Raw genomic sequence first — 24000 nt, forward strand, 5'->3', positions numbered from 1 at the left:
CACACACGCACGCGACCACGCACGCACGCGACCACGCACGCACGCGACCATGCACGCGACCACGCACGCACGCACGCACCTAGGGTTGTCCAGGGACACTGAGGGATGTGACGTACTCCCTAACTATTTAGTCACCTCGCAGTTATGTGTGTGAGTGTGTGTGTGTGTGTGTGCGCGCATGTTAAAATGTGTGTACATGTGTGTGAGAGCGCAAAGAGGAAAGTGTGTGTACTGTAAGTGTATGACACAAGATACGTGAGTGTGTATGCTTATGAAATAGTGTGTGTGCGCGTGTGTATGTGTGTGGTTAGCTGCAGGTGGCCACTGTTTATTACCAGGTTGTAAAATGCAAACTCCTCATGCAAATGCTAATGGATACCTCTTCCGCTATCCTACACACTCAGAAAAAGACCACAAGCTCACGCACACGCACACACACATGCGCACATACACACATGCACACACATACGTACGTACATGCACACACACGCACGCACATGCACACGCACACTTACAGATTAGGTTCATGTTAAGGTCCTATAAGGTCATTAGAGAGGGTGAGAAATACAGCCCCACATTCTCTTAGAAACATAAGGAAGCAACAGACAGCACACTTCAGCAGCAACAGACAGCACGCTTCAGCAACAGACAGCACACTTCAGCAACAGACAGCACACTTCAGCAAGACACACTGCAGAAAAAGACAGCTCACTTGAGATAGCCTGGAAATATCCAGACTCTTGTACGTACATTTCATTTGTACAGAGAGTCTGGCAGTTCTCGATAGGGAAACGTTTGCAACACTTGCATCGTGATGGGCACTAACTTTGAAATCAATGGTCCAGCCTTACCAATCATATTAATCGGAGATCCCTAACGTTACTTCCTACTTCGCCTAAACTTTACAAACTGACAATAAAACAGCATCAACAGTCAGTAAACAATGCATGTGGGTCTAACTTTGCTGTAAAAAAATTTCTTTCCAACTGCAAATTTTTCCAACTGGATTTTTTGACGTTTGCAGGCGTTGCTACTTCTGTTTATCACAATAAGTTTCGGTTTCATCTTCGCACCACCTCTTCGTCATCGTTCTCAGCCACGCTGTTTGGACAGGTAAAGTTTGGCCGAGAGAAAACCCGCGAATATACCGCAGACCCAGGCGATGTACTGAAGGGAGATAAAAATTGTGCGGAAGTACGTAGGAGGGCGGAGCCAGGCTACACTTGAGCAAAATACACTGTAGAAAAAGACCACTCATGTAAGCAACAGACAGCTCATGTAAGCAACAGACAGCACACTTCAGCAACAGACGGTACAGTTCAGCACAAGACAGCATGCGTAAGCAAGATGATGCAGCACATGTGTGTTATGGCTACTTCCAAAAGTCAAGTTCGGACAAGAGCGAAGTTTGTGATCTAGGAAGTAGTAGAGCCTCATGTGTTCTCAGGAACTTGTACAGCAACAACACCACCTTACTATGTAAATTAAGTGACAGCCTTAGTGTGTGTGTGTGTGTGTATGGGTGTGAACAAGTAAAACAACAAAGCTCACCATGGTTAGCGTCATGCGGTCGATCTCGTGTTTGTCTTTGGTTTTGTGCTGCCGGAACGGACTGTGCCTGTGGAGAGAGGAGGGGACAAGAGGACGGGTTACTCAGGGGTCCACTGGTGCCTGTTTAGGTGGCCACCCATATGCCTGTTTAGATGTTAAATGCCATGCCTGTTTAGGTGTCAATGAAGATGCGCGTCAATGTACCCCGCTCTGTGAAGCCAATTTAGGCATCCTCTCTGGTGCCTGCTTATGAGTCACTGGGTTGCTTATGAACCCAGTGTAGGCATAAGGAAACCAGTAAAGAAGCTTGTGTGCGAGTGTGTGTGTGTGCTGTACGCATTTGTGTACTTTTATGTCAGTGATACAAAGAGTGTGTGTGGTTGTGTGCATGTATGAGTGTGTGTGTGTGTGTGTGTGTGTGTATGTGTGTTATTGAGTCCTGTTAGATAGTGCTGGCAATATAGTGTGTGTGTGTGTTAGGGCTGGGCGATATATCGGTATTACGACTACGACCGATATATTTTTGAAAACGATATGTAGTTGAGACAATATCGTAATACCGGTATTATGTCAAATAATGGGCCATTTTACCAAAGCCACTTGCTCTTCTGTGTTCAGACCATTCAAACATGACGGACAATGAGTCATATTTTGTTTACCGTGATCAGAGGTTATTTCCGGCGGCACATCAACGGCTAGACTGAGAATTCTCGTTGTGAAATCAAATTCCACTGGAGCTCCAAGTGGTTTTGTACAGATTTAAGTTACAACACTGTTTACAGCTCTTTGACTCACAGTAAATGTCATTTTTGGTACATAGCCTAGCTAATTTAAATACACTTATGGGTGCTTGCGTTTAGCAATATAGCAGATCTAAAGTCCTCAGGGAGATAACCTACACGCTGATTTTATTAAGAGGATATGCACGCGGGGACTCGCGAGCAGTCAGGGGCATCATTTTTTATTCAATCGTGCATAGGGATTTTTTTCTTACGAACCGGAACATGCAAAAATGGTAACGAACGCATACAAAATGACGGTAGCGTCCATCACACTCTTGGTGAGTGACTCAGTTACGTTGTTTAAGTAGCCTAATTGTTTAAAACTATTTAATTGTTATCGATAGCAAGTCACACATGTCTAGGCCATCATAGGGCCTACATGACAAGCAAATGTAGCCTATCAAACCCTTATGGTAAAAAAAAACTGCATTGTGTGACAAAACTGCAGGTTTTTTTCTGCAGTAGGCCACTGCAATATTTTTGTGCCCAAAATATTGCGTTGTGCAGTACAATGTAGGCCTGTGTTGTCAGTCAGGGTCGACTTATTGGTCTTTTGTTATTTGCACAGCTTTATCAGAGCAGCTGTAGCCTACTATGCCTATTGGTATTGGTAGGCCTATGTTATTGTTTACACTTTTTTGTACAGCTTTTTTGTTGTGTTAGAGCAGTCTGAAATCATTCTAATTAAAGCTGGTTGTGTTGTCATGATTGTCATGTTGAGTGAATATGAAACACTTAGCTCTTTCTGTTTAAAATATCGATATATATCGCATATTGCCAATCAGCCCCAAAATATCGGGATATCAGTTTTGGTCCATATCGCCCAGCCCTAGTGTGTGTTGTCGATTCCTGTTGGAGAGTGGCGACGCTAACCCCACTCCCCTGATCAGACTGCTTTGAAGAGTTCAAACAAACTCAGAAGAGCAAGCAGACACACACACACACACACACACACACACACACACACACACACAGACAGACAGACACACACACACACAGATCAATCGAGAGACGTCAGCTTCTCTTCCCACCTCCATACCTAGCAACAGTTACCATGTGTGGTTTAAGCCCCACCCCCTGCTGCTGCTGTGTGTGTGTCTGTGTGTGTGAGAGGGCTGACCAGTCTATAACATTTACCCTTTAAAACACTTCAAACAAGGGGGGGGGGGGGGGGGCAGAGAGAGAGAGAGAAAAAGAGAAAGGGGGGGACAAAGAGAGGTTTAACACCCATTTATTGGATCTGTCTTCAAACCAAGGAGTCATGATACAAACATTAGTGCCAACATCCAGCTAGATCTCCAAATACACCCTCATAGAGAGAGAGAGAGAGAGAGAGAGAGAGAGAGAGAGAGAGAGAGAGAGAGAGAGAGAGAGAGAGAGAGAGAGAGAGAGTCCTCTTACCCTCGTAGCAGTTTGAAGAGCATGCAGCCCAGAGAGAACCAGTCAGCACTGCTGTCGTACGCCGTACCCTTCTGCAGAACCTCAGGAGCCATGTAGCCATGCGTACCTCTGAAAGACAAGATCCATATCATTAGACCAGACAGACACACGCACACACCTACACACACAGACACAGACACACACACATACATACAGACACAGAGACTAGACAGACACACACACAGTGTCACTTTCATGAAATTATCAGATTCCACTTTTAAGGAAATTATCTTGATGCATGCTGGAGTAGTTGACACCCACACAGGGGTTTTCTCAAAACAAGATGTCCACAAAGTCTGATCTAGTCGTCTTTCTGGCCTTCCTGCCCAGTGCTGTGTCCACTGACATTTTATCTGCCCTCACACTTCAAAGTGATCTCCTCCCCACACACACACACACACACACACACACACACACACACACACACACACACACACACACACACACACACACACACACACACACACACACACACCATCCCAAACCTTAAGTGCATCCTTGGTGGTCTATGTGTTCAAAAGGATGCAAACGAAGGCAGGAGAGCAGAACTGGAACTTCTGCTGTCCGTCCTTCTATTAAACTATTAGCTTGAGGTAGTGTACTTTTAAGGGTTCAAGTGACTGAATAAGGGTGCAGGGCTTTACTAGTGTTAGTACTAGTGTACTAACACCCAGTGGCTTCTCAGGCCGGTGTGAAATGTGGCCATGCCATTTAAGAGTCATCGAGAGATAGTGAAAACGGGTCAGCCCAAGATAAACGAGCTGTGCCCTGCTCGTCCACCACAAACGCATCGAGAGATAGTGAAAACGGGTCAGCCCAAGGTATACGAGCTGTGCCCTGCTCGTCCACCACATACGCATCGAGAGATAGTGAAAACGGGTCAGCCCAAGATATACGAGCTGTGCCCTGCTCGTCCACCACAAACGCATAGAGAGATAGTGAAAACGGGTCAGCCCAAGATATACGAGCTGTGCCCTGCTCGTCCACCACAAACGCATCGAGAGATAGTGAAAACGGGTCAGCCCAAGATATACGAGCTGTGCCCTGCTCGTCCACCACATACGCATCGAGAGATAGTATATAAGTATAAGTATATATACACTCTTTTGATCCTGTGAGGGAAATTTGGTCTCTGCATTTATTCCAATCCGTGAATTAGTGAAACACACTCAGCACACAGTGTACACACAGTGAGGTGAAGCACACACTAATCCCGGCGCAGTGAGCTGCCTGCATCAATAGCGGCACTGAGGGAGCAGTGAGTTAGGTGCCTTGCTCAAGGGCACTTCAGCCGTGCCTACTGGTCGGGGTTCGAACCGGCAACCCTCCGGTTACAGGTCCGAAGAGCTAACCAGTAGGCCACGGCTGCCCGTAGTGAAAACGGGTCAGCCCAAGATATACAAGCTGTGCCCTGCTCGTCCACCACATACGCATCAAGAGATAGTGAAAACGGGTCAGCCCAAGATATACGAGCTGTGCCCTGCTCGTCCACCACAAACGCAAAACAAAAACCACCACAAACACAAAACAAAAACCAACAATAAACACAAAACAAAAACTGTCTACTTGTGTGATGTGAGCAAGAAAGATAAAACTCCAGACTACAGATCCAACTCCACTGATGCACGCGCACACACACACGTGCACACACACACAAACGCACGCACGCACGCTAGCATGCGCACACGCATACGCTCGCATGCGCACACACACACATATATACAAAGACACACACGCACAAACAAATCAGAGCAGTCATCTTTTGTAAATGTTTACGCTGAAAGTAACTACAAGGAATCTCTGAAAACACACACTTTGATTCATAGTAATAAGATGCTATCAACAACAACAAAAAAACAAACAAACAATGAAACACTAGCACATGCCCCCCAGCCACCAGCACAAATCAAGTTGAAATGAAGCTTCCTGGGCCCATTACAAAACTCTGATGTGCAACAGGAAGAGAGGAGAAGAGAAGAGTGGGGCAGAGAAGGGGGATCACTCACACACTGGCGTGGGGCTTCTTCTTGGAGAAATCGCAGGCCAGACCCAAATCAGAGATACGCACGTGACCATGTTCATCCAACAGGATGTTGGCAGGCTGTGAGGAGGGAGGGAGAGAGAGAGAGAGAGAGAGAGAGAGAGAGAGAGGAGAAACACCTTTATTAGAGGACCTTCTTGCATAATTATACCGATAAACCACATACGTTAATATCATCACATTCAAAGGACAAATAAAAGAGAATGTGTGTGTGTGTGTGTGTGAGAGAGAGAGAGAGTGTGGAGGGAGATTTAAAAACACCAGAGAACCTTATTACGTAACCACATACGTTAATGTCATCAATCAACAAGACTTTGACCATCACATTCACAGACAAAACAGTGAGAGAGAGAAGGGTAGAGAGAGAATGAGAGAGAAAGATAGAGAGAGAATGAGAGAGAAGGATAGAGAGTATGAGAGAGGATGAGAAAGTAAAATAAAAAGAGAAAATGAAAAATTGAGAGAAATGATCATTGCATTCAACAGGAAAACAGAAACAGAGAGAAAGAAGGGGGGATGAGAGACAATGAGAAAGTAGAGTGAGAAGAGAGAGTGTAAACCAGTGTTTCCCAAACTTTTTTTCTGGGGACCCACTTTTTAAAAATGACAGACCATCGCGACCTATTTCACTTCAGATCTAGAACAGCTGGTTACTGTTAATGTTTGTGCAAATAGGCTGATTCATGTCCCTTGCATTTTGCAACTGCAAGGTCCTCTCTGCGACGCGTTCGCCCCCTCTCAGTTTCAGAGCTATTCTAAATGCGCAATTGCACAGAGGGCCGTGACTGTGGTAGTTAATAATGGAAATAATAGAAACATTTTAGATTTCTCCTGCGACCCACCTGTGGGTCGCGACCCAATCTTTGGGAACCAATGGTGTAAACCATAGAAAGAGGGGGAAGAGAGAGAGAGAGAGAGAGAGAGAGAGAGAGAGAGAGGGGAGGGGGATGAAGAGAGAAACATGAGGATTAGTGGAGATCCGGAGGGGAGATTGGACGAGTGAGACAGGCCGTGCTGGCGCTGCTTAACGGAGCCGCCGTGGGTCAGAACCAACGCACCCATTCCTGGAACACAGACCCACTTTTCCGGAGTGGCAGTCTGTTTGCACCCGACCGGCGCGGTACCAAGCATCCTGACCTAACAGCACAGGCATGCGCATCAGAGCCAATCCTCCTTTTCAGAAAAAGGAGGTTCCTCGTACGTTTGTTCTAACGCTTACGGTTCTGTGTGTTCCACGCGAAACACTGTGTCCCCCAGACCACAGCAGCACATGGCTGGCGTGTAGTGGGAGAAACAGACCTGCTTATATGTCCAGCTCTTAATCTTGTAAAAAGAATTTGGAGATGCCAAAAGTAGCCGTCGATTAAAACCATGCTGCTACTTTTCGAATTCTCTGCTGGAGAGAAAGTTCGTAAACTAAGGTTCCAGAAACTTATGAGGTTGTTATGGGTCTGTGCTCGAGAGTGGTGCTAAGTAAACTCATCTGTTTGGCGCGTTGGACTAACTTCTATCACGTTTTGAGACAGAAAATAAACATAAGCACGAGCAAACAAGAGAGCAAGAAAGAGAGAGAGAGAAAGAGAGAGAGAGAGGGGCAGAAGGAAGAGCTATTTTTTGTTGTTGTTTTTTAGAGAATGTTTCATGTGATTCACACGGCCCTACTTAAGGCTGCGGTTTGAACGTATGCAGAGCTCCGTGTCCAGCTCGGCTCGTGGTTTGTGACTCACAGCCCTGTGGGTAACTTTAGCATGGACGCAGGCCCTGGGCAGCGGACCAGCCCTTGCTCTCCACAGAGTTATTATAGAAATGTACACTAAAACCTCAACACAATGTCAACACAAAGACTCTGGTTCAGAGAGCAAGGGGGAAAAAAATATATGTCCAAAGCACAAATGTTTTGTCTGAAAGTTCATTTGAGGACCAAAGACCAGTAGTAACATCTCGCTACAGACTATATATTTTGAAAGAGAAGGAATCAGCAAAAAAAAAAAGAAAAACTTGAATGGTTTGAGGGGGAAAAGTTTAGCCCTAGCTTCAGTTGAAGGCTGCAGACCAGAATCCTTTTTAATTAGCAGAGCAGAGAAGAAAGGCACTGATCGTTTCCCTTCAGAGCAAGATTACAGTCCCTCAATAAACTGAAAATTAAACAAATAGCAACCACATGGGTGGAATTTTACAAAACATAAATCTCCTGACAAATACTAGTCTGCTTGTTGCATATAAAGTAATAAACAAGTGGTGTGTTTCCTTCCAGTACTGTCAACAAGGCCATGGGGCAGGACTCAATGTTAACTTTTAAAAGTGGTGGAAAGTGGCAACAATCATGAGGTTTTGGTTGCCAAAGCCAGCCAAATCTGGTTGCCACTTGTAACAATTTGGTAGCCAAGGGCAACCGGGCAACCATTAATGTTGAGCCATGGGGATTAGATTTTCAATTCCTGCATGTTGGGTCCCATCACCACCTCGCCATGAGCTCAAAACAAGCCGAGAGATGGTATCTGGTTTTCTCGTACCTGAAGTTGGGGAAAAATGACTGAGGAGCAAATTATTGGACAAAAGGACCGAGACTGGCTGATACTAATAGGCTTGTGAGACTAGCTGATGCTAACAGGCTCATGAGACTAGTTGATACTAATAGGCTAGTGTGACAGGCTGATGCTAATAGGCTAGTGAGACTAGCTCATGCTAGCAGGCTGGTGAGACTAGCTGATGCTAATAGGCTAGTGAGACTAGGTCATGCTAGCAGGCTAGTGAGACTGCCTGATACTAGCTGGCTAGTGAGACTAGCTGATGCTAATAGGCTAGTGAGACTAGCTCATGCTAGCAGGCTAGTGAAACTGCCTGATGCTAGCAGGCTAGTGAGACTAGCTGATGCTAATAGGCTAGTGAGACTAGGCTCATGCTAGCGGGCTAGTGAGACTAGCTGAAGCCAATAGGCTAGAGACTGGCTGATGCCAATATGGGTCTAGCAGCTCATAAGCAGGTAAAGGTCAGATCGGAGCCACATTGAAGCACCAGATCAGTGTTCGGGCTAAGGGAGAACTCTTTTGTACAAATGATCCAGTGGAAGTGAAACGAAATCTTTAATTTGGAGAAATATGTTAGACTGGCACAGCTCTGGTCAGAGACGGCTGCGCTGGAGCAGCCTCCAAAGCCAATGGCATTGCACCACACACAGAGACAGACACACACCACTGATCACCAACGCTACTCAGATAACTCCTCATCTCTCTCGCTCACCCTGCCTCAAATCAAATCATTACAGGAGGCTCTACTGGCATGAATGCAGGGATTCATTGGAGCCAAACCAAAGCTCCATGTCTGAAACTATCAACTACTGTAACTACTACCGCTTCTGAATTATGATCACACACACACACACACACACACTAACCTTGAGGACTTTTACACACACTGTCTCACGCAAACACGCACACATACACACACACTCACCTTGAGGTCTTTCACACACACTCTCTCTCTCTCACACACACACACACCTTGAGGTCTCTGTAGACGACGAAGCGGTTGTGCATATGTTCCAGACCCAGGATGATCTCTGCAGCGTAGAAACGCATCTCCTTCTCACTGAACACGCCGTGCTGGGAGAGGTGGTAGTGCAGGTCCCCACCTGGCGCAAGCACACACACACACAGGCAGAGAAAATTAAATACAAAGACTACAGCATTAGTGTGTGTGAGTGTGTGTGTGTATGTGTGTGTGTGTGTGTGTGTGTGAGAAAGAGAGAATGTGCAAGGAGGTATGAGAGGTGGTAGGCCTAATAAAATGTGTCTTACCATTCATCAAATCCAGGATGAAACACAGCTTATCTGGGGTATGGAAGGCGTACGTCATACAAACAATAAAGGGGCAATCCTGAGGACACAAAGAGAGAGAGAGAGAGAGAGAGAGAGAGAGAAAGAGAGAGAAAGAAAGAAAGAAAGAGAGAGACAAGTGGGGGAGAGAAGCAAAGGAAATAGTTTTTAGGTTTTTCTGGAGGATGTTTCAGTGTGTGCACAAATCATACGAAAAGTTAATAGCATGTGAGCACATATAGGTTCAGCATAGAGTATATGGTCAGAGTGTGTGTGTGTATATGTGTGTGTGTGTACACATTACTCACCCCTGTGCTGACTAGTGACAGCATAATCCTCTCGTTCAAAGCCAGGGTCTCTCCCTGCTTCATCTTAATTCTCTTCTTATCCAAACATTTCATAGCATACCTGACACACACACACACACACACACACTCAAATTAATCGTACATGCGTACATCCGCACACGGATACTGCCACAGACTGGAAAGTTTTGCATGTTAAGGTGCTCGTTAAGGTGCTCGTTAGGGACTTGCTGAGAGGGTTCTTGCTCACATTTTGCCTGTGTCTGCCTTCCTGCAGCCATAGACTTCTCCAAAACCGCCTCGGCCAATGATGCGATGAACACTGAAGTCATTCATCGTCAACTGAGAAGAGAGAGAGAGAAGGAGAGCGTGTGTGAGCTTTGTCTTTTAAAGGCCCTTCAACTTTGACCATTAAGTAAAATCAATAAACATCAAAACCTATAGGATTTTACTCTTACTAAAACATAGCTCTTGTTACAATGTAACCATTAGAAATCCAATATGTACACACCATTAGACAGCTCTTGTGTCTCACTACTAAGTATCTATTAATGTAGCACGGAAGGAAGGAAACAAAATGCAAGTGGAAGACAATCAGATATGACAGCACCAGGGAGGCAAGACGTGCAGGTGGGTAGTCCAGCAGTCTTTATTATTTAAATATAATTCAGTTGATGTGATATATATATATATATATATATATATATATATGCCAAATTTCCTTCGGGATTAATAAAGTATTTCTTATTCTCATTCTTACAACATACTGAATTGGCATAACAAGGCAATAAATGCTTAAAGCAACACCAAAGCACTTTTCCTCTGTCGCATGCACACTATTTGTTTATCCAGCACCAGCTTTGCAAAAAACGATGTCCACAGACAAGGTAGATTATGTTGCATGATTTTATGAAAGTATGATGTATTGCGACATCAGAAGCATGTCAAATTTGTAGTTTCTTATGTTTCATTCCATCGAACTACAGATCCGCTACCCGATCTGGCACTTACATAGATCGGTTATAGCTGATAGAGGGCCGCAAAGTGAATGCAGAAGTGCCGTTCACCCTGTTACAAGTTGATGAACCACTGAAACGATTGGAAACATTATTTTAAGGTACAAAAAACTCTTTGGTGTTGCTTTAAGTAAATATTGAGACATAGCATGCAAAAACCTCAGTGCAAAGTGACTGTACGCTGATATTGAAAACCATTAAACTAAGGGGCTCAGCAAACATCAGGGGGCTGGATTAAGAGTGTGGGGAAAATAAACACACATTTGTGGGGCATTTTCCTAGACATGGATTAAGTCTAGTCTTACACGAAAAGATCTTTTTTGGTGGAGATATAAATTGAAGTTCTGAGACTTTGCTTAATCCATGTTCGGTAAACCAGCCCATTAGGATTTGTGATTCTCAAAAGTACTATCGATCTCTTTTTTTTTTTTTAACTGATCTTTACTCGGAAATGTAAAAAAAAAGCAGTGCTCTGATGTTAAACATTACAGGGACAGAATAAATGTGAAAAGCAGATCCCTGTGCTCTGCATATAGTTGTCGAGTCGCATACTATGACAAATTCTCTCAAAATGACGATTTTTAAACAATTGCAACCTATTGGAGCATACTGAACTGTGATGACCATATCCATGGATTTATACCTTCCACTTTGCTACAGAACTTAAAATCGTTATTTGTTCAAAAAAACAAAATGCCGGGCAAGCTAAACTAGGTTGGCAGAGAGTGTAGCTCGACTTTCAAGGGTGTAAGGAGGACAGGCACAACACTCTTTCATAGAGTACAAAACTCAATATGGCCCTGGCCTGGCAGAAGAATGCTTTATGAGGATATACCCAGAATTGCCCAATGACTTTCAGTCGTCTAGACTGTTGTCAACACATTTGGAATTCTATTTTTTAAAGGAATGAGACTCTTTGTCAACGCGTGCGCACACACACACTCACACATGGAAGTCGTAGGCTCTTCACACACAGAGGGAGAGAGAAACAGACACATCAAAGTCATAGGCTCTGCACACACACACACACACACACACACACACACACACACACACACACACACACACACACACACACGCACACACGCACACACGCACACAAGGAAGGCATAGGCTCTGAATGCACACACACAAACACAGGGAAGTGGAACGCTCTGCACTCTCTACATCTTAGTGTTCATAAATCAACCTCCTGCCTCTCTCTCTCTCACTCACACACACACACACACACACACGGAGACGACAGAGGGGGAACTCACGTGGATGTTAAGCTCCACATTCTTCCACTGGCAGAATCGAGTGAACTTGTCACTTTGAGAAGAGAAAAGTGGAGAGAGAGATGGAGTAGGGAGAAGAGGGATGCATAAGGATAAGTTGGAGGGAGGGAGGGAGGGAGGGGGGGGGGGGGGGGGGGGGGGGGAATTATAAAAATGAAAAATGACTACAGGAGTTGAAATTTATCACTCATGAAGTTTGGCTCTGGACACTGAACTCCTTGGAAAAGGTTATATTTTCTTTCACTCACAGAAATGGTACAAAAACAAGGAAAAAGTGATTAGTGTCAAGATCAATAAGCAGTAAAATAATAGCATAACTGCCCATCCAGCCATTACAGCAACCTGGGACATGAGCACTGAAGGGCCAACACAATGGCACTGGCAGGTATGCTTTAATGTGATAAGACAGGAGTGTGTGTGTGTGTGTGTGTGTGTGTGTGTGTACACTGTGGCAGACTATGCTCCACACCTTTCTATGAACTTCTGAAAGATCTTGCCTCGAAGGCTGTCGCAGATCTCCACAATGTAGGGCTGTAGAAGATGAAGAATGAAGAAGAATGAAGATTAGGACACATCCCCAGACACGCCATCACATCACATTACCTGCACCCACACACACATACACGTGCATACACTCACACATATCTTTCTAGCTCTCCCACTTTCTCACACACACACACTTCTCTTTCTTATACACACATCTCTCTTTCTCCCTCATACACCCCTTATATTCGCTCTCTTATATACCACATCAGTGTCTCTCTTACATACACACAGTCTTTTAAAATCCTATCAACTGAACCATCTCCCTCAGTAATACACAGACACAGATCTTTACTGTAACCCACATAATTTAAAATGGCTCCCCCCCCCCCCCCCCCACACACACACACACACCTGTCTCTCACACACATTCAGTTTTTGATACAAAAATAAACGTCTACACCACATCCTTTTTCACATACATACATACCGGTACATACACACTGTTCTAGATGAAGGTGAGCTGCATGCTGCATGCACCTGCAAACACCTGGTCTCACTCAGTGCTACTCACCTGGAACAAGTTGGGCGGCACCTGCTTCTTGGCCAGGTGGGTCTGGACATGCTCCACAGCTTTCTTAGAGAAGGGCTGTGACACACACACACAGGATTTCAAATTGAGTCAAAACAAGTAATAAAAAGAGGAGACCCAAGGTCTAACTAGGACCAAGGAACAGGACCGGAGCACGCAACACTTTAAGTGATTTTTATTAGTGCAAACAGACTAACGTTTTGACGCCCATGCGTCTCCTTCAGAGTCAAAACAACAAGTAATAGTAATAGCAAACAGAGGGAGGTGGTGAAATAGAAGAAGCCTTAACCCAAACACCACAAAGCCCATCCAACTGCAGTGCACTGTTTCCCAACTGTATCAGGGGCAGATGGACAACGGAAGCGTGGGCTAATTAGCACCTTTGCCGCGTCGCAGAAAGCGAACAATGACTCACGCCATATAACAAGGAGTTTACAAAGCATTCACTTCATCACATAAACAGAGCTGCTCACCACCCTACAACATTAAAATGCGGTACTCACAACTAAATGATATTATTCAAGTTGAATGCAGTTGAAAGGAGATAATGCAGGGCAGTAATTCTACATTATTTGTGCAGCTATAGGCCATGATTAAGGGTGTCACGATTTCGATTTTATATCGAAATCGATCGAAATTACATCTCAATCTCGAACTTAAAAGTAGAATCGACGATGCAGCCACACCCCCAATGTCACGTCCAGCATGTATGCCAAGACGCACAAACACACACGCACGTGCTGAACTGCAACGTCAACACTCCTCTAATTTTAGGCTGCAGCCAGTTAAAATATACACATCAACCTAACGAAAGCAAAGCCCCTCTTCCTACTTTGAAATCACCGGTGTAGAAGTAATCATTCATTCACGTCAATTAAAACTAACTTAGCCTACTTAACTTAGCAAGTGAAAAGGTGATCTAGTTACTTTAAGGCTTAAAATGCAAATTGATAAGTACATATTCCATGAACACTAACCTTGGGTCTCTTTGGAGTGTGCTGAAAATCAAATTATCATTCTGTGTTGTTTCATTTCACTATGTTCACGTCTCTGTTTTAGCCTAATGTTAGTTCTGTTTACATTACAACCTCGTGGTTAGAACGGTTTCAAAATAAAAAGCGGTTTCAAAATAAAAGCCCCCTGAAACAGAAAAGGAAATAGTAATATTAAAAAAAAGATCGAAAATCGAATCGAATTGTGACAAAATCGAAAATTACATCGAATCGAGGATTTGGATAATCGTGACACCCCTAGCCATGATGACAGATGTAATACTCTAACAGGAATAGGGAAGTGGATGACGTAATTAAGTGAAAATCACAAATTAAAAAGGTAAACAACACTAAAAGCTGCTTTTGACAAGGTTCAAAGAAGCAGAACTGGTGCTCTGAATACTGGTTCTGTTGTTTCTGTTTATCCTGATGCATTAAACCACAATCTGGATAAGACCTGCTTTGAAAAGGCGGAACATTTTTCACCGCAAAACAGCCGTGCACTGCTTTAATACATATGCCGAAACCTAATCAACCATTCTCAGCACTTCTCCCATGTTTTTGCATGATAACTCCATCTTTTCCGAGACCTTCTCATAAATGCATATGCACGAGTGAGCTTGCCTGACCACTCTCCTGTGGCCAGCAAAATGTGCTCTTGTTCGTGTGCGATCTGTTGGTACATGACAATGTTTTCAGGAGCAAAAAGCTCTTGGTGACCAACTAAATCGAATTTAGAACTTTGGAACTCTGACGTAGTTAATGCCCTGGAGACTGAACAAATACAATACAGTATTTCTGTGTGTGTGTGTGTGTGTGTGTGTGTGTGTGTGTGTGTGTGTGCGTATGTGTGCATCGTTTGTGTGCTATTTACGGTCACTGGTATGAACACAATCGACAGCATAAGTCAGTCAAATGGCGATATGGTAGACCAATTTTGGCTTCATTTTTTTAGAGCACAAAAATGTATGACAATATGCTGTTCATGTTTTTTTTACAGTCATTGGTACTGTACTGCCTGGTGGCTGTGTGTGTAGAGAGTGGCCCATTGTGTAGATCTGAGCACGCTTCCTTCCTGTCACGACTGTTGTATATGTGCATGAAAGAGAGTGTGCAGAACACACACACACACACACACACACACACACGCACGCACACACGCACAGATCTCATCTGACAGAGCTGTGACTTAACACTCAGCCTTCAGAAAACCTCTCCAAAAATAACACTCCACTCCCACCAGCCAACTACTCCTCCTTTGGCCAAAAAGGTCACAGGCAGTCTCGCCTATTTGGAAATTTCCCAGAATCTTTCGGTCATGGTTGACCTCAGCCCAGGGGTCACCGCAGACTGAGATCACGTCCACATTATGCCAGGTAAACAGAAATACACATATTTGAGGTGAAAACGTCATTCATCTCATCTCTGTCCAGATTTTGTATCATCGTTTTTGTATCATTTTGAACCATCACAGCATCAGTGTCGGAATAAGCCGTTTTAATGTGAACTTAAGGGCTAAACAGAGAAATAATTATGTGTATATTTACCCAGCTTAATGTGGACAGGGTCTGAGTAAAGCCTTCAAAACTAGGATTAAGACAGTCACTGAAACATTTATGTATTGTTTTTCTTTCCTCTCTCTCTCTCTCTCTCTCTGTGCGTGTGTGTGTGTGTGTCATTTACATATTCCAGGATTGTGGCCCACCTGAGTCAGGCTGGAAATAATGGATTCCAAGATGCTGTAACATCACACTCGGGTGTGTGTGTGTGTGTTGAGAGAGAGTACTGCACCCAAAAATACGATGCAACACTGAAGATGTGTTGAAATTCATTGTGTGGTGTATCCTAGCTAATTGGATAGTACCAACACCCCAGATGTAATTGTTAAGTCCTCCTTTACATGCCAACCGTCAGCACAAGGGTGTGTATATGCATGTTTTAGTGTCTGCAGTAGAAAGGGACAGGAGAGTGTGTGAGATAAACGTACCTCTGAAAACATTAATAAGTCATGTTATTTAATTGTTTATTTCAGAAAATATCAATAAAACTGCAGTTGTGTCGGTTTGAAGTAAAAAAGTAGTAAACAATAAATGTAGTAACAATAACGTAATTATAGTTCCATATTACTCCAAATTCCACATTATTCCAAAACAAAATGATTTATGAAAATGAATGAAAATGGAGGATCTAGCATTTGGAAACCAAACTCTTCATACATTGTTCAGTGTATTTGCAAAGGAGGAGAGGACAGTTAAGAGAAGACTGTCAACTTTCTTATGATGTCATGACAGATAAATGTGTGTGTGTATGTGTGTGTGTGTGTGTGTAGATTGTGTATTTGTGTGGGTACCACGTGAATGTGATGTATGTATAGTCTTTGTGTTTGCCAAGTGGGTGTGCATGTATTTAAGCAAGACAGCAACTCCCTTTATACGATGGCTACTCTGCATCATGTGTGTGTTTGTCTTTTGCAGACTTCTTCAAAAACAAAGTAATTTCTATAAGGGAGGCTATTGGTAACATAGGTAATGTTTGATAGTACACCCAAAATCAGCCCCCCAAATTGAAGGTTCTTTAGCACTATTACTCAATCTGAGTTTACTCAAACCGGCTCCTCAACATGTGCTTTGGATCCAATCCCTACTAGATTCCTCAAAAATGTATATGATAGCTTAGCTCCCTTTATTCTCAAGGTAATAAATACCTCATTAGAAATAGGTATATTTCCAACTGCTTTTAAAACCGCTGTTGTGAAACCTTTACTTAAAAAGTCAAATCTTCACCATACTAATCTGAGCAACTATATCAAACCTACCGTTCCTGAGCAAAGTACTTGAAAAAGTCGTTTGTAATCAGTTAAATACCTTCCTCAACGAAAACAGTATCCTTGAAAAATTCCAATCAGGTTTTAGATCAAATCACAGCACAGAAACGGCTCTAGTAAAAATAGTCAATTATCTTAGACTGGCTACTGACTCAAACACAGTCTCAACCCTTTGAGTGCGGCATTTGACACCATTGATCATAGCATCATAATTCACCGCCTTGCAAAGTGGGTGGGTCTCTATGATAATGCTCTAAACTGGTTTCAAACCTACATTACTGGCAGAGATTTTTATATCAATCTAGGAGATCATTTGTCTGTAAAACATGACTTGCCTTTCGGTGTGGCCCAGGGGAGCTGCCTTGGTCACCTGCTCTTTTCCCTACATATGCTTCCGTTAGGAAACATCATAAGTCAGCATAATGTAAACTTCCACAGCTATGCAGATGATACCCAATTGTATATTTCTGTGGAGCCAACTAACCCAGATGGCCTCCCTCACTGCATGCCTAACCTCCATTAATCAGTGGATGAGCAAAAACAAATTGAAACTAAATGATGACAAAACAGAGCTACTTTTGGTTGGACCAAAACCAAAGCGAGACATTGTTCTTAGTAATCTGGGGAACTTGGCGCACCAGGTCAAACCAAAAGTAACAAGCCTCGGTGTCATCTTAGATGCAGAGTTAAGTTTTAAGCCCCATTTCAGTAAAGTTACTCAGACAACCTATTTCCACCTGAGAAACATTGCCAAAGTGAGGCCCTTTTTAACTCAACAAGATGCAGAAAAACTAATTCATGCCTTTATCACTAGCAGGTTAGACTACTGCAATGCACTTTTCACTGGAATTCACAAAAAACATCTAAAGAAATTTGCACTCATACAGAACTCTGCGGCTAGACTTTTAACTAAGACCAAGAAGAGAGAACATATCACCCCTGTGTTGGCTGAACTGCACTGGCTCCCTGTTTCCTATAGAATTGATTTTAAGGTTATGTTAATTACTTACAAAGCTCTGAATGACATAGCACCCTCATATATCTCTGAGCTTTTAATATCTTATCAACCACAAAGGAAACTTAGATCATCCAATTCTAATCTTTTAATTGTACCCAAAGTGCTCCACAAGCAAAGCGGAGAAGTTGCTTTTATCCATTATGCCCCAAAACTATGGAACACCCTGCCTCTGTACATCAAGCAGGCGAGTTCAGTAAATATTTAAAAAAAAAGATCTGAAAACATACCTGTATAGGAAAGCCTTTAGTTAACTCATCTTATCCTGTAGACTACTTTTTCAGATTATTCTACATCTACTGCCATTGGAGGGCGCAGCCAGCCAGAAGCAGATGGGCTCCCCCTATTAAGTCAGGATCTGCTCAAGGTTTCTTCCTGGAATATGAATTTTTTTCTTTGCCACAGTTGCCATATGGCATGCTTGTGGGGGGTAAAGGGTTAAGGCTGCTAGTCTTGAATGCCTGTGTATAAAGTCAAATAATTGCGACATATGCTAAGAACAAGCTAAGGCTGGCTGCTTGGAGTCCGCATCAACGGGGCCTAAGCATTTGTTAGCCTAGGCATTTGTCAGCAAAGCCTTTATAGTATAATAGTATTTCTGATATGTTGCTGATTGAATCATAAACGGCCACAGCAACAAAGGGGAATGACTGACTCTTCTCTAATAACTGTGTTACGTGTTATTTTCTATATTTCTGATATGTTGCTGATTGGATCATAAACGGCCACAGCAATGAAGAAAAGTGAAAGTGATTGATAATGACTGACTGACTATTATTGTGTTACATGCTCCAAATGTAAAGCACTTTGAGCTGCATTCTGTGTATGAAAGGGGCTATACAAATAAAGCTGCTTCTTCTTCTTCTTCTTCTTCTTCTTCTTATTATTATTATTATATTATCGTTCATGTGAGAAGCACGGCAAAGTTGGCCCCAACAGTGGCGCGACTGGCTGGGGCACCTGCACTGTACGCCAGCGACCCGGGTTCGATTCCCGCCCCGTGGTCCTTTCTGGATCCCACCCCGACTCTCTCTCCCACTCACTTCCTGTCAATCTCCACTATCCTATCTAATTAAAGGCATAAAAAAGCCCAAAAACCGGTGTTTTCATCATGAATTTACATGGGCAACTAGGAGAGAGTGTATAACTCTTTATTAGCTACTGTGCATCTGTGGTGTGTGTGTGTGTGTTACATGTAAACAGGAGAGTAGCTCCTTCATGTTGTACCGGTCGTACATCTGTCAGCTGTGTGTGTGCGGTGTGTGTGTGTGTGCGTGTGTGTCATATGTAAACAGGAGAGTAGCTCCTTCATGATGTAGCCGTCGTAGATCTGTCAGCTGTGTGTGGGTGTGTGTGTGTGTGTGTTCTAGCGTGTGTGTGTATGTGTGTCTTACATGTGAACAGGAGAGTAGCTCCTTCATGATGTAGCCGTCGTAGATCTGTCGGCTGCGTGTGAGCCTCTCCTCCTCGGAGTCCAGCTTTTCATACTCCTTAATCTGAGGGGCAAACAACAACGGGATTAACTTTAATCTCACACACACTAATGACAGGACAGGAAACTCTCGTGACGTGCTGCGCGCGTCTGTGTACATGTGTGTCTGCACGTAAATGTGTGTGTGTGTGTGTGTATCCAGGGTTTCCCGCAGCACTTTGCATTTAAGGCGGCCGCCTTAGCAACACACGCCTGCCGCCTTAACTAGCCTGCGTCATCAAAAAAAAAAAAAGAAAAAAAGAATGTGTATATACATAGGTAGGCCTATATGAGCGATGTCCGCCGTGTACACACACACACACACACACACACACAGCCAACTGTTTTCTCCAACGCCTGTCTCCCTTCTCTGCAGAACACATACAAAATAATAATAAAAAACTGAACTGGAAGTTTTTACAATCTTTAAATGCCGTAAATCCTCAAAATTATGGCCGGGTTATATTATTTATTTAGGCTGCACAAAGCACAGGGCTTTATTTAGGGCAGGCTTAAATCGAGGCAGACCTTTATTTCTACGTTTTATTGTGAGGCATGCGTTTCGTTTGGAGCGGCATACCAGCGGTAGGCTATCAAAAGCATACGATTTTCGGTTTGGTTTGGGATTTAATTTACTTTTGGACTATTTGAATATATTGCTAAATGTTGGGACTGATAAGCACTGAAATCTGGGGGGTATTTGAATGTTCACTATTACCTTTCATGTAGTTGAAAGAGTGTCGGGATTTCCACCCACTGTGTTTATTGCGAGACAGGCAGTCGCTTATTCATTCGTTGAACGTGCGCATTCATTCGTCGAACGTATGCTGTAATGGAAACCTTATTGAGTAGCCAAGTAGGCCTAGCCTATGCCTGCGGTAGCCTAAATTGAGTAATTTTTTTAATTATGCATGATTTAGCCTACTGTTTTTTTTTAATTGTTATTATTATTAAATTCGTAGGCTGGAATGCCTCGCAACTGTAGGCTAAGGCAAGCTCAGAAGGCTGGTAGCTTGAGAGCGACCTGTTGAGACCCATTAGGACAACGACATTTCATTGGCAATAAACCAACCAACAAAATATAAAATATTAAGAATTTCATTGAGTTAAATCGAAACAATGTCTTTTAGTGCTCGTGGACTGATAGGCTACATGGCAATTATCATCCCTGCCATAATTTGAGGATTTACGGGTAGGATATGGCTCCGAATCGTGTGATGCGTCCGAACAGCAGCATCTGGTGGTTGATGATGCAATGATGATGCAATCTATCATCGTTCGCCAAACATTCTAATCAAAATTGTAAATCTTACACAAAAGTATAAAATAATCTAAACTTCATTCACTCTCCGTGTATAAAACTTGCGGAACAGGCAGCAGGGCAACAGACAGCCTGCATGAAAATAAGCATAAATGGTCCGCACTTGTAAAAGAGTGCAATTACCAAAAGGCCTTTGTTGTTTTGCACTTTCTTTTACACTTCGGCAAACCCTATATTTGTTTATTTATGGCAATTTCTGTGCTGTAAACTAATTCATGTTTAGTATTTTAGCCATAAACACACTGGTTATGTAGGAATAAATTGTGAGAGGCCTACTGTAAAGAGATCACACCCAAGTATGGTGGAGGAGTTTAACAGTTTAGAAAAGGTCAAAAACTAGGGCATGCGTTTCAGTCCTCCATGAAGTGGTTACTTGTGTTAAACCAGGGGAAAGTCATTTGGGTTATAAAATAGGCCACGTTACAGATGTCCTCCCACAGACTGCAGAATTATTTACGGGGTGCACATAAAAATCAAACGCTGTTTTTGTTTAGATAACCAATCGAATGTTTCTGGTAGTCTTCAGTTGTTTCAGTAGTAGCCGGCATCCTTGTTGCATGTAAATAATTCAGCTATCGGGCTGATCTCCATGGAACTTGGTGCAGGGGTGCAGCATTGGCCATGAAATGGCCATTATAATTTGGAACAGGTCTGATTCCCAAGGTGGATTCAAGGATCTGGCCTGTGCAGAGGTCTTCTTCTGGCTTGTGGATTGAGGGTATAACAGTGTGTGTGTGTGTGTGTGTGTGTGTGTGTGTGTGTGTGTGTGTGTGTGTGTGTGTGTGTGTGTGTGTGTGTGCTTGTGGTGGGTGGTGACTGCATGTTGTGTGTGGGAGGGAAAAGTGTGATTCTGTGGTGTGTGTGTGTGTGTGTGTGTCCTCACCTCCTCGTAGAACTTTAGCTGGGGCACAGCCTCGTCTATTTCATTCATGCAGAAGTCCTTGAAGAGTAGGAAACCTGAATAACAACACAAACGACAAAAACATAATATTTACTTGTTTGTTTGATTCTTGTTTGTATTTAAAGCCTCCTCTGTAAAACAGCAACAGCAACCAAATAACAAGGCAACATTTCTGGGTGACAGAAACAGCCTGTTCAGACAGACTTCTCCAATTTGCTTCACTGATTCGGTCTTGTTTGTTCAGTCTTAAGAAGTGGCTGAGCTGGATGAGAGAAAACAAGCACCACAGTGTTTCCACCAGACGACTCGACACAAACAAAACCCGCTGGCCAAGCAATCGACAACAGGACTAAGAGATCCGGTACGATCCTTGTGGCCAGAACTAGCGGCGGAGAGAGACTGCACCACCATCTGGGCCTGAGCTTGTCAGAAGCAACACTGTGCAGAATTCTCAAGCCACATTCTAATGTATGTTTTTAATATATGTTTGAACTAGTTTCAGTATGATCTTCCAACAAATTATCATGGTGGTTTGTGTGGTTGTGTGAACCACACCCCTGTCATTTAGGTCGCCAATTCACTAGTTTTAGGCCAAAACTCACATTTTAGCTTTAAACCTTCAGTTAAAGGTGCAGACCGTAAATTAGGCTAGGACAATCAATCAGCTGCCAGAGGATTAGCTTCAGCCTGGCCAGGTCAAGGAGAAAGCCCCGAGTCCCTCTCAAAACAAGGAATTACGACTTAGAAATGTTTCAACGCTTGGGTTAGGGCACAGGCTCGTGAGCATCGTACGCTCAGGACTAACCGTCGTAATGGAAAGGTTGAGGAGAATGCACCTCAGCTCTGCTGATATTAATGTTGTTCGCTGCGCTATGTTTTTGGGTTTTGAATATTTGTTGAATAGCTCGTTGCAGATCAGTGACCGTTGCCTAATGGAGCCCAAACGAGTAGGCTATAAAAACAAACAAACCGAGAGCATAAACAAATAAGCGGGGTGTAAAAACACACAAAGCGAGTGTATTTACAGCTTTGGCCTGTGCCTCTGCAAGGTGAGTGGGAGCCGCCCGCTGTTATCTGCCCATCTCTCACCCCTGAGTCCGCAGCCAAACATCTCAATCCGGGGCCGAGCGGAAGCACTCAGTATCCACGGGGAGTTTACACAAAAGACTTTACTACGCAGCACTGGGCAGAACGCCATCCCTCCATCCCTCCCCTCTTTATTTATAATGAACTGTCGGAGGGGATGTTTGGGGAAAAGGGTGGAACCTGGCTGTGTTGAACTAGGCAGGGCTGGGAGGGGATGTTTCTGGCGGGTCGGATTGCTGCGTCAGATTGGCTTTTAAGTGGAAAGTTGAACACCGCAGGGGGGGTGGGGGGTTGTCTTTTCCAGGTAACCTCGACTACTGCAGGAGCGCAGAGGATGACGCACGACTCATTAGGGTAAACTACTTTTCAGCTGAATCCGCACCTAGGGGGAGCTACCCCACTGCCACGGCAGGATGACGCAAACCTCCTGTTCCAAGTTCCAAGTTTGAACTAGAATCTTCCAGTCATTATTTCCCAAAGTTCTAAGCTGATCTGAAAGAATGACTCAAAAAGCTCTAGTTCTTGTTCTAGTTCTGATTCCGAGTAAACGGTCAACTAGAGAAAAAAACCTGTGAAAGCATATTGAGTGTGTGTCTGGGTGATTACAGCCATTGTTGTTCATTTCCACTTCACTGCATATGGCTGCAGTGATTTCATGCGAGAGCTTCCTTGAACACAGTTCAATTCTATACATTTTAACACATATTGAAAGTATGGCACCACAGATGAATGGAGAAAACTAGGAAGAGAAAAACAAACCAACGCAAGCAAAGCAACACTGCACAATGGCCTCAGCCAAACGTCTCTCAGCAGAGTCTGTGACACTGAGACACAAGGCTCAATAGCATGCAGTCAAAACAGACTGACTGATGAGTGAGTCAGTCAGGAGTGACTAGCGTTAGACTCAGCGATGACTAAAACAACAAAGACTCAGCCAATGGACATCTGAAAGAGACCCCAACAAAAACAATCAACATCGTCCCTGATTACCACTACTGGGGAAATGTAAGTGGGCAGCCGTGGCCCACTGGTTAGCACTCTGGACTTGTAACTGGAGGGTTGCCGGTTCGAGCCCCGACCAGTGGGCC

General features: G+C 43.7%; 1 protein-coding gene across 1 annotated transcript in view; it reads right to left on the reverse strand.

Moving 5' to 3' along the window:
• The window catches only part of grk3 (G protein-coupled receptor kinase 3), a 65785-nt gene that overhangs the window by 7394 nt on the left and 34391 nt on the right, over positions 1-24000 (reverse strand). The window contains exons 3-16 of the mRNA XM_042059936.1: positions 21809-21882; positions 19528-19629; positions 13285-13359; positions 12697-12758; positions 12210-12261; positions 10185-10276; positions 9938-10037; positions 9612-9690; positions 9315-9445; positions 5780-5874; positions 3735-3842; positions 1552-1618; positions 569-579; positions 380-392 (exon numbers count right to left, since the gene is read on the reverse strand). Coding sequence (XP_041915870.1) covers positions 380-392; positions 569-579; positions 1552-1618; positions 3735-3842; positions 5780-5874; positions 9315-9445; positions 9612-9690; positions 9938-10037; positions 10185-10276; positions 12210-12261; positions 12697-12758; positions 13285-13359; positions 19528-19629; positions 21809-21882 — 1061 coding nt within the window. The remainder of the gene's footprint in view (positions 1-379; positions 393-568; positions 580-1551; positions 1619-3734; positions 3843-5779; positions 5875-9314; positions 9446-9611; positions 9691-9937; positions 10038-10184; positions 10277-12209; positions 12262-12696; positions 12759-13284; positions 13360-19527; positions 19630-21808; positions 21883-24000) is intronic.

This window comes from Alosa sapidissima, chromosome 13, assembly GCF_018492685.1.
Source record: "Alosa sapidissima isolate fAloSap1 chromosome 13, fAloSap1.pri, whole genome shotgun sequence".
NCBI lineage: Eukaryota > Metazoa > Chordata > Actinopteri > Clupeiformes > Clupeidae > Alosa > Alosa sapidissima.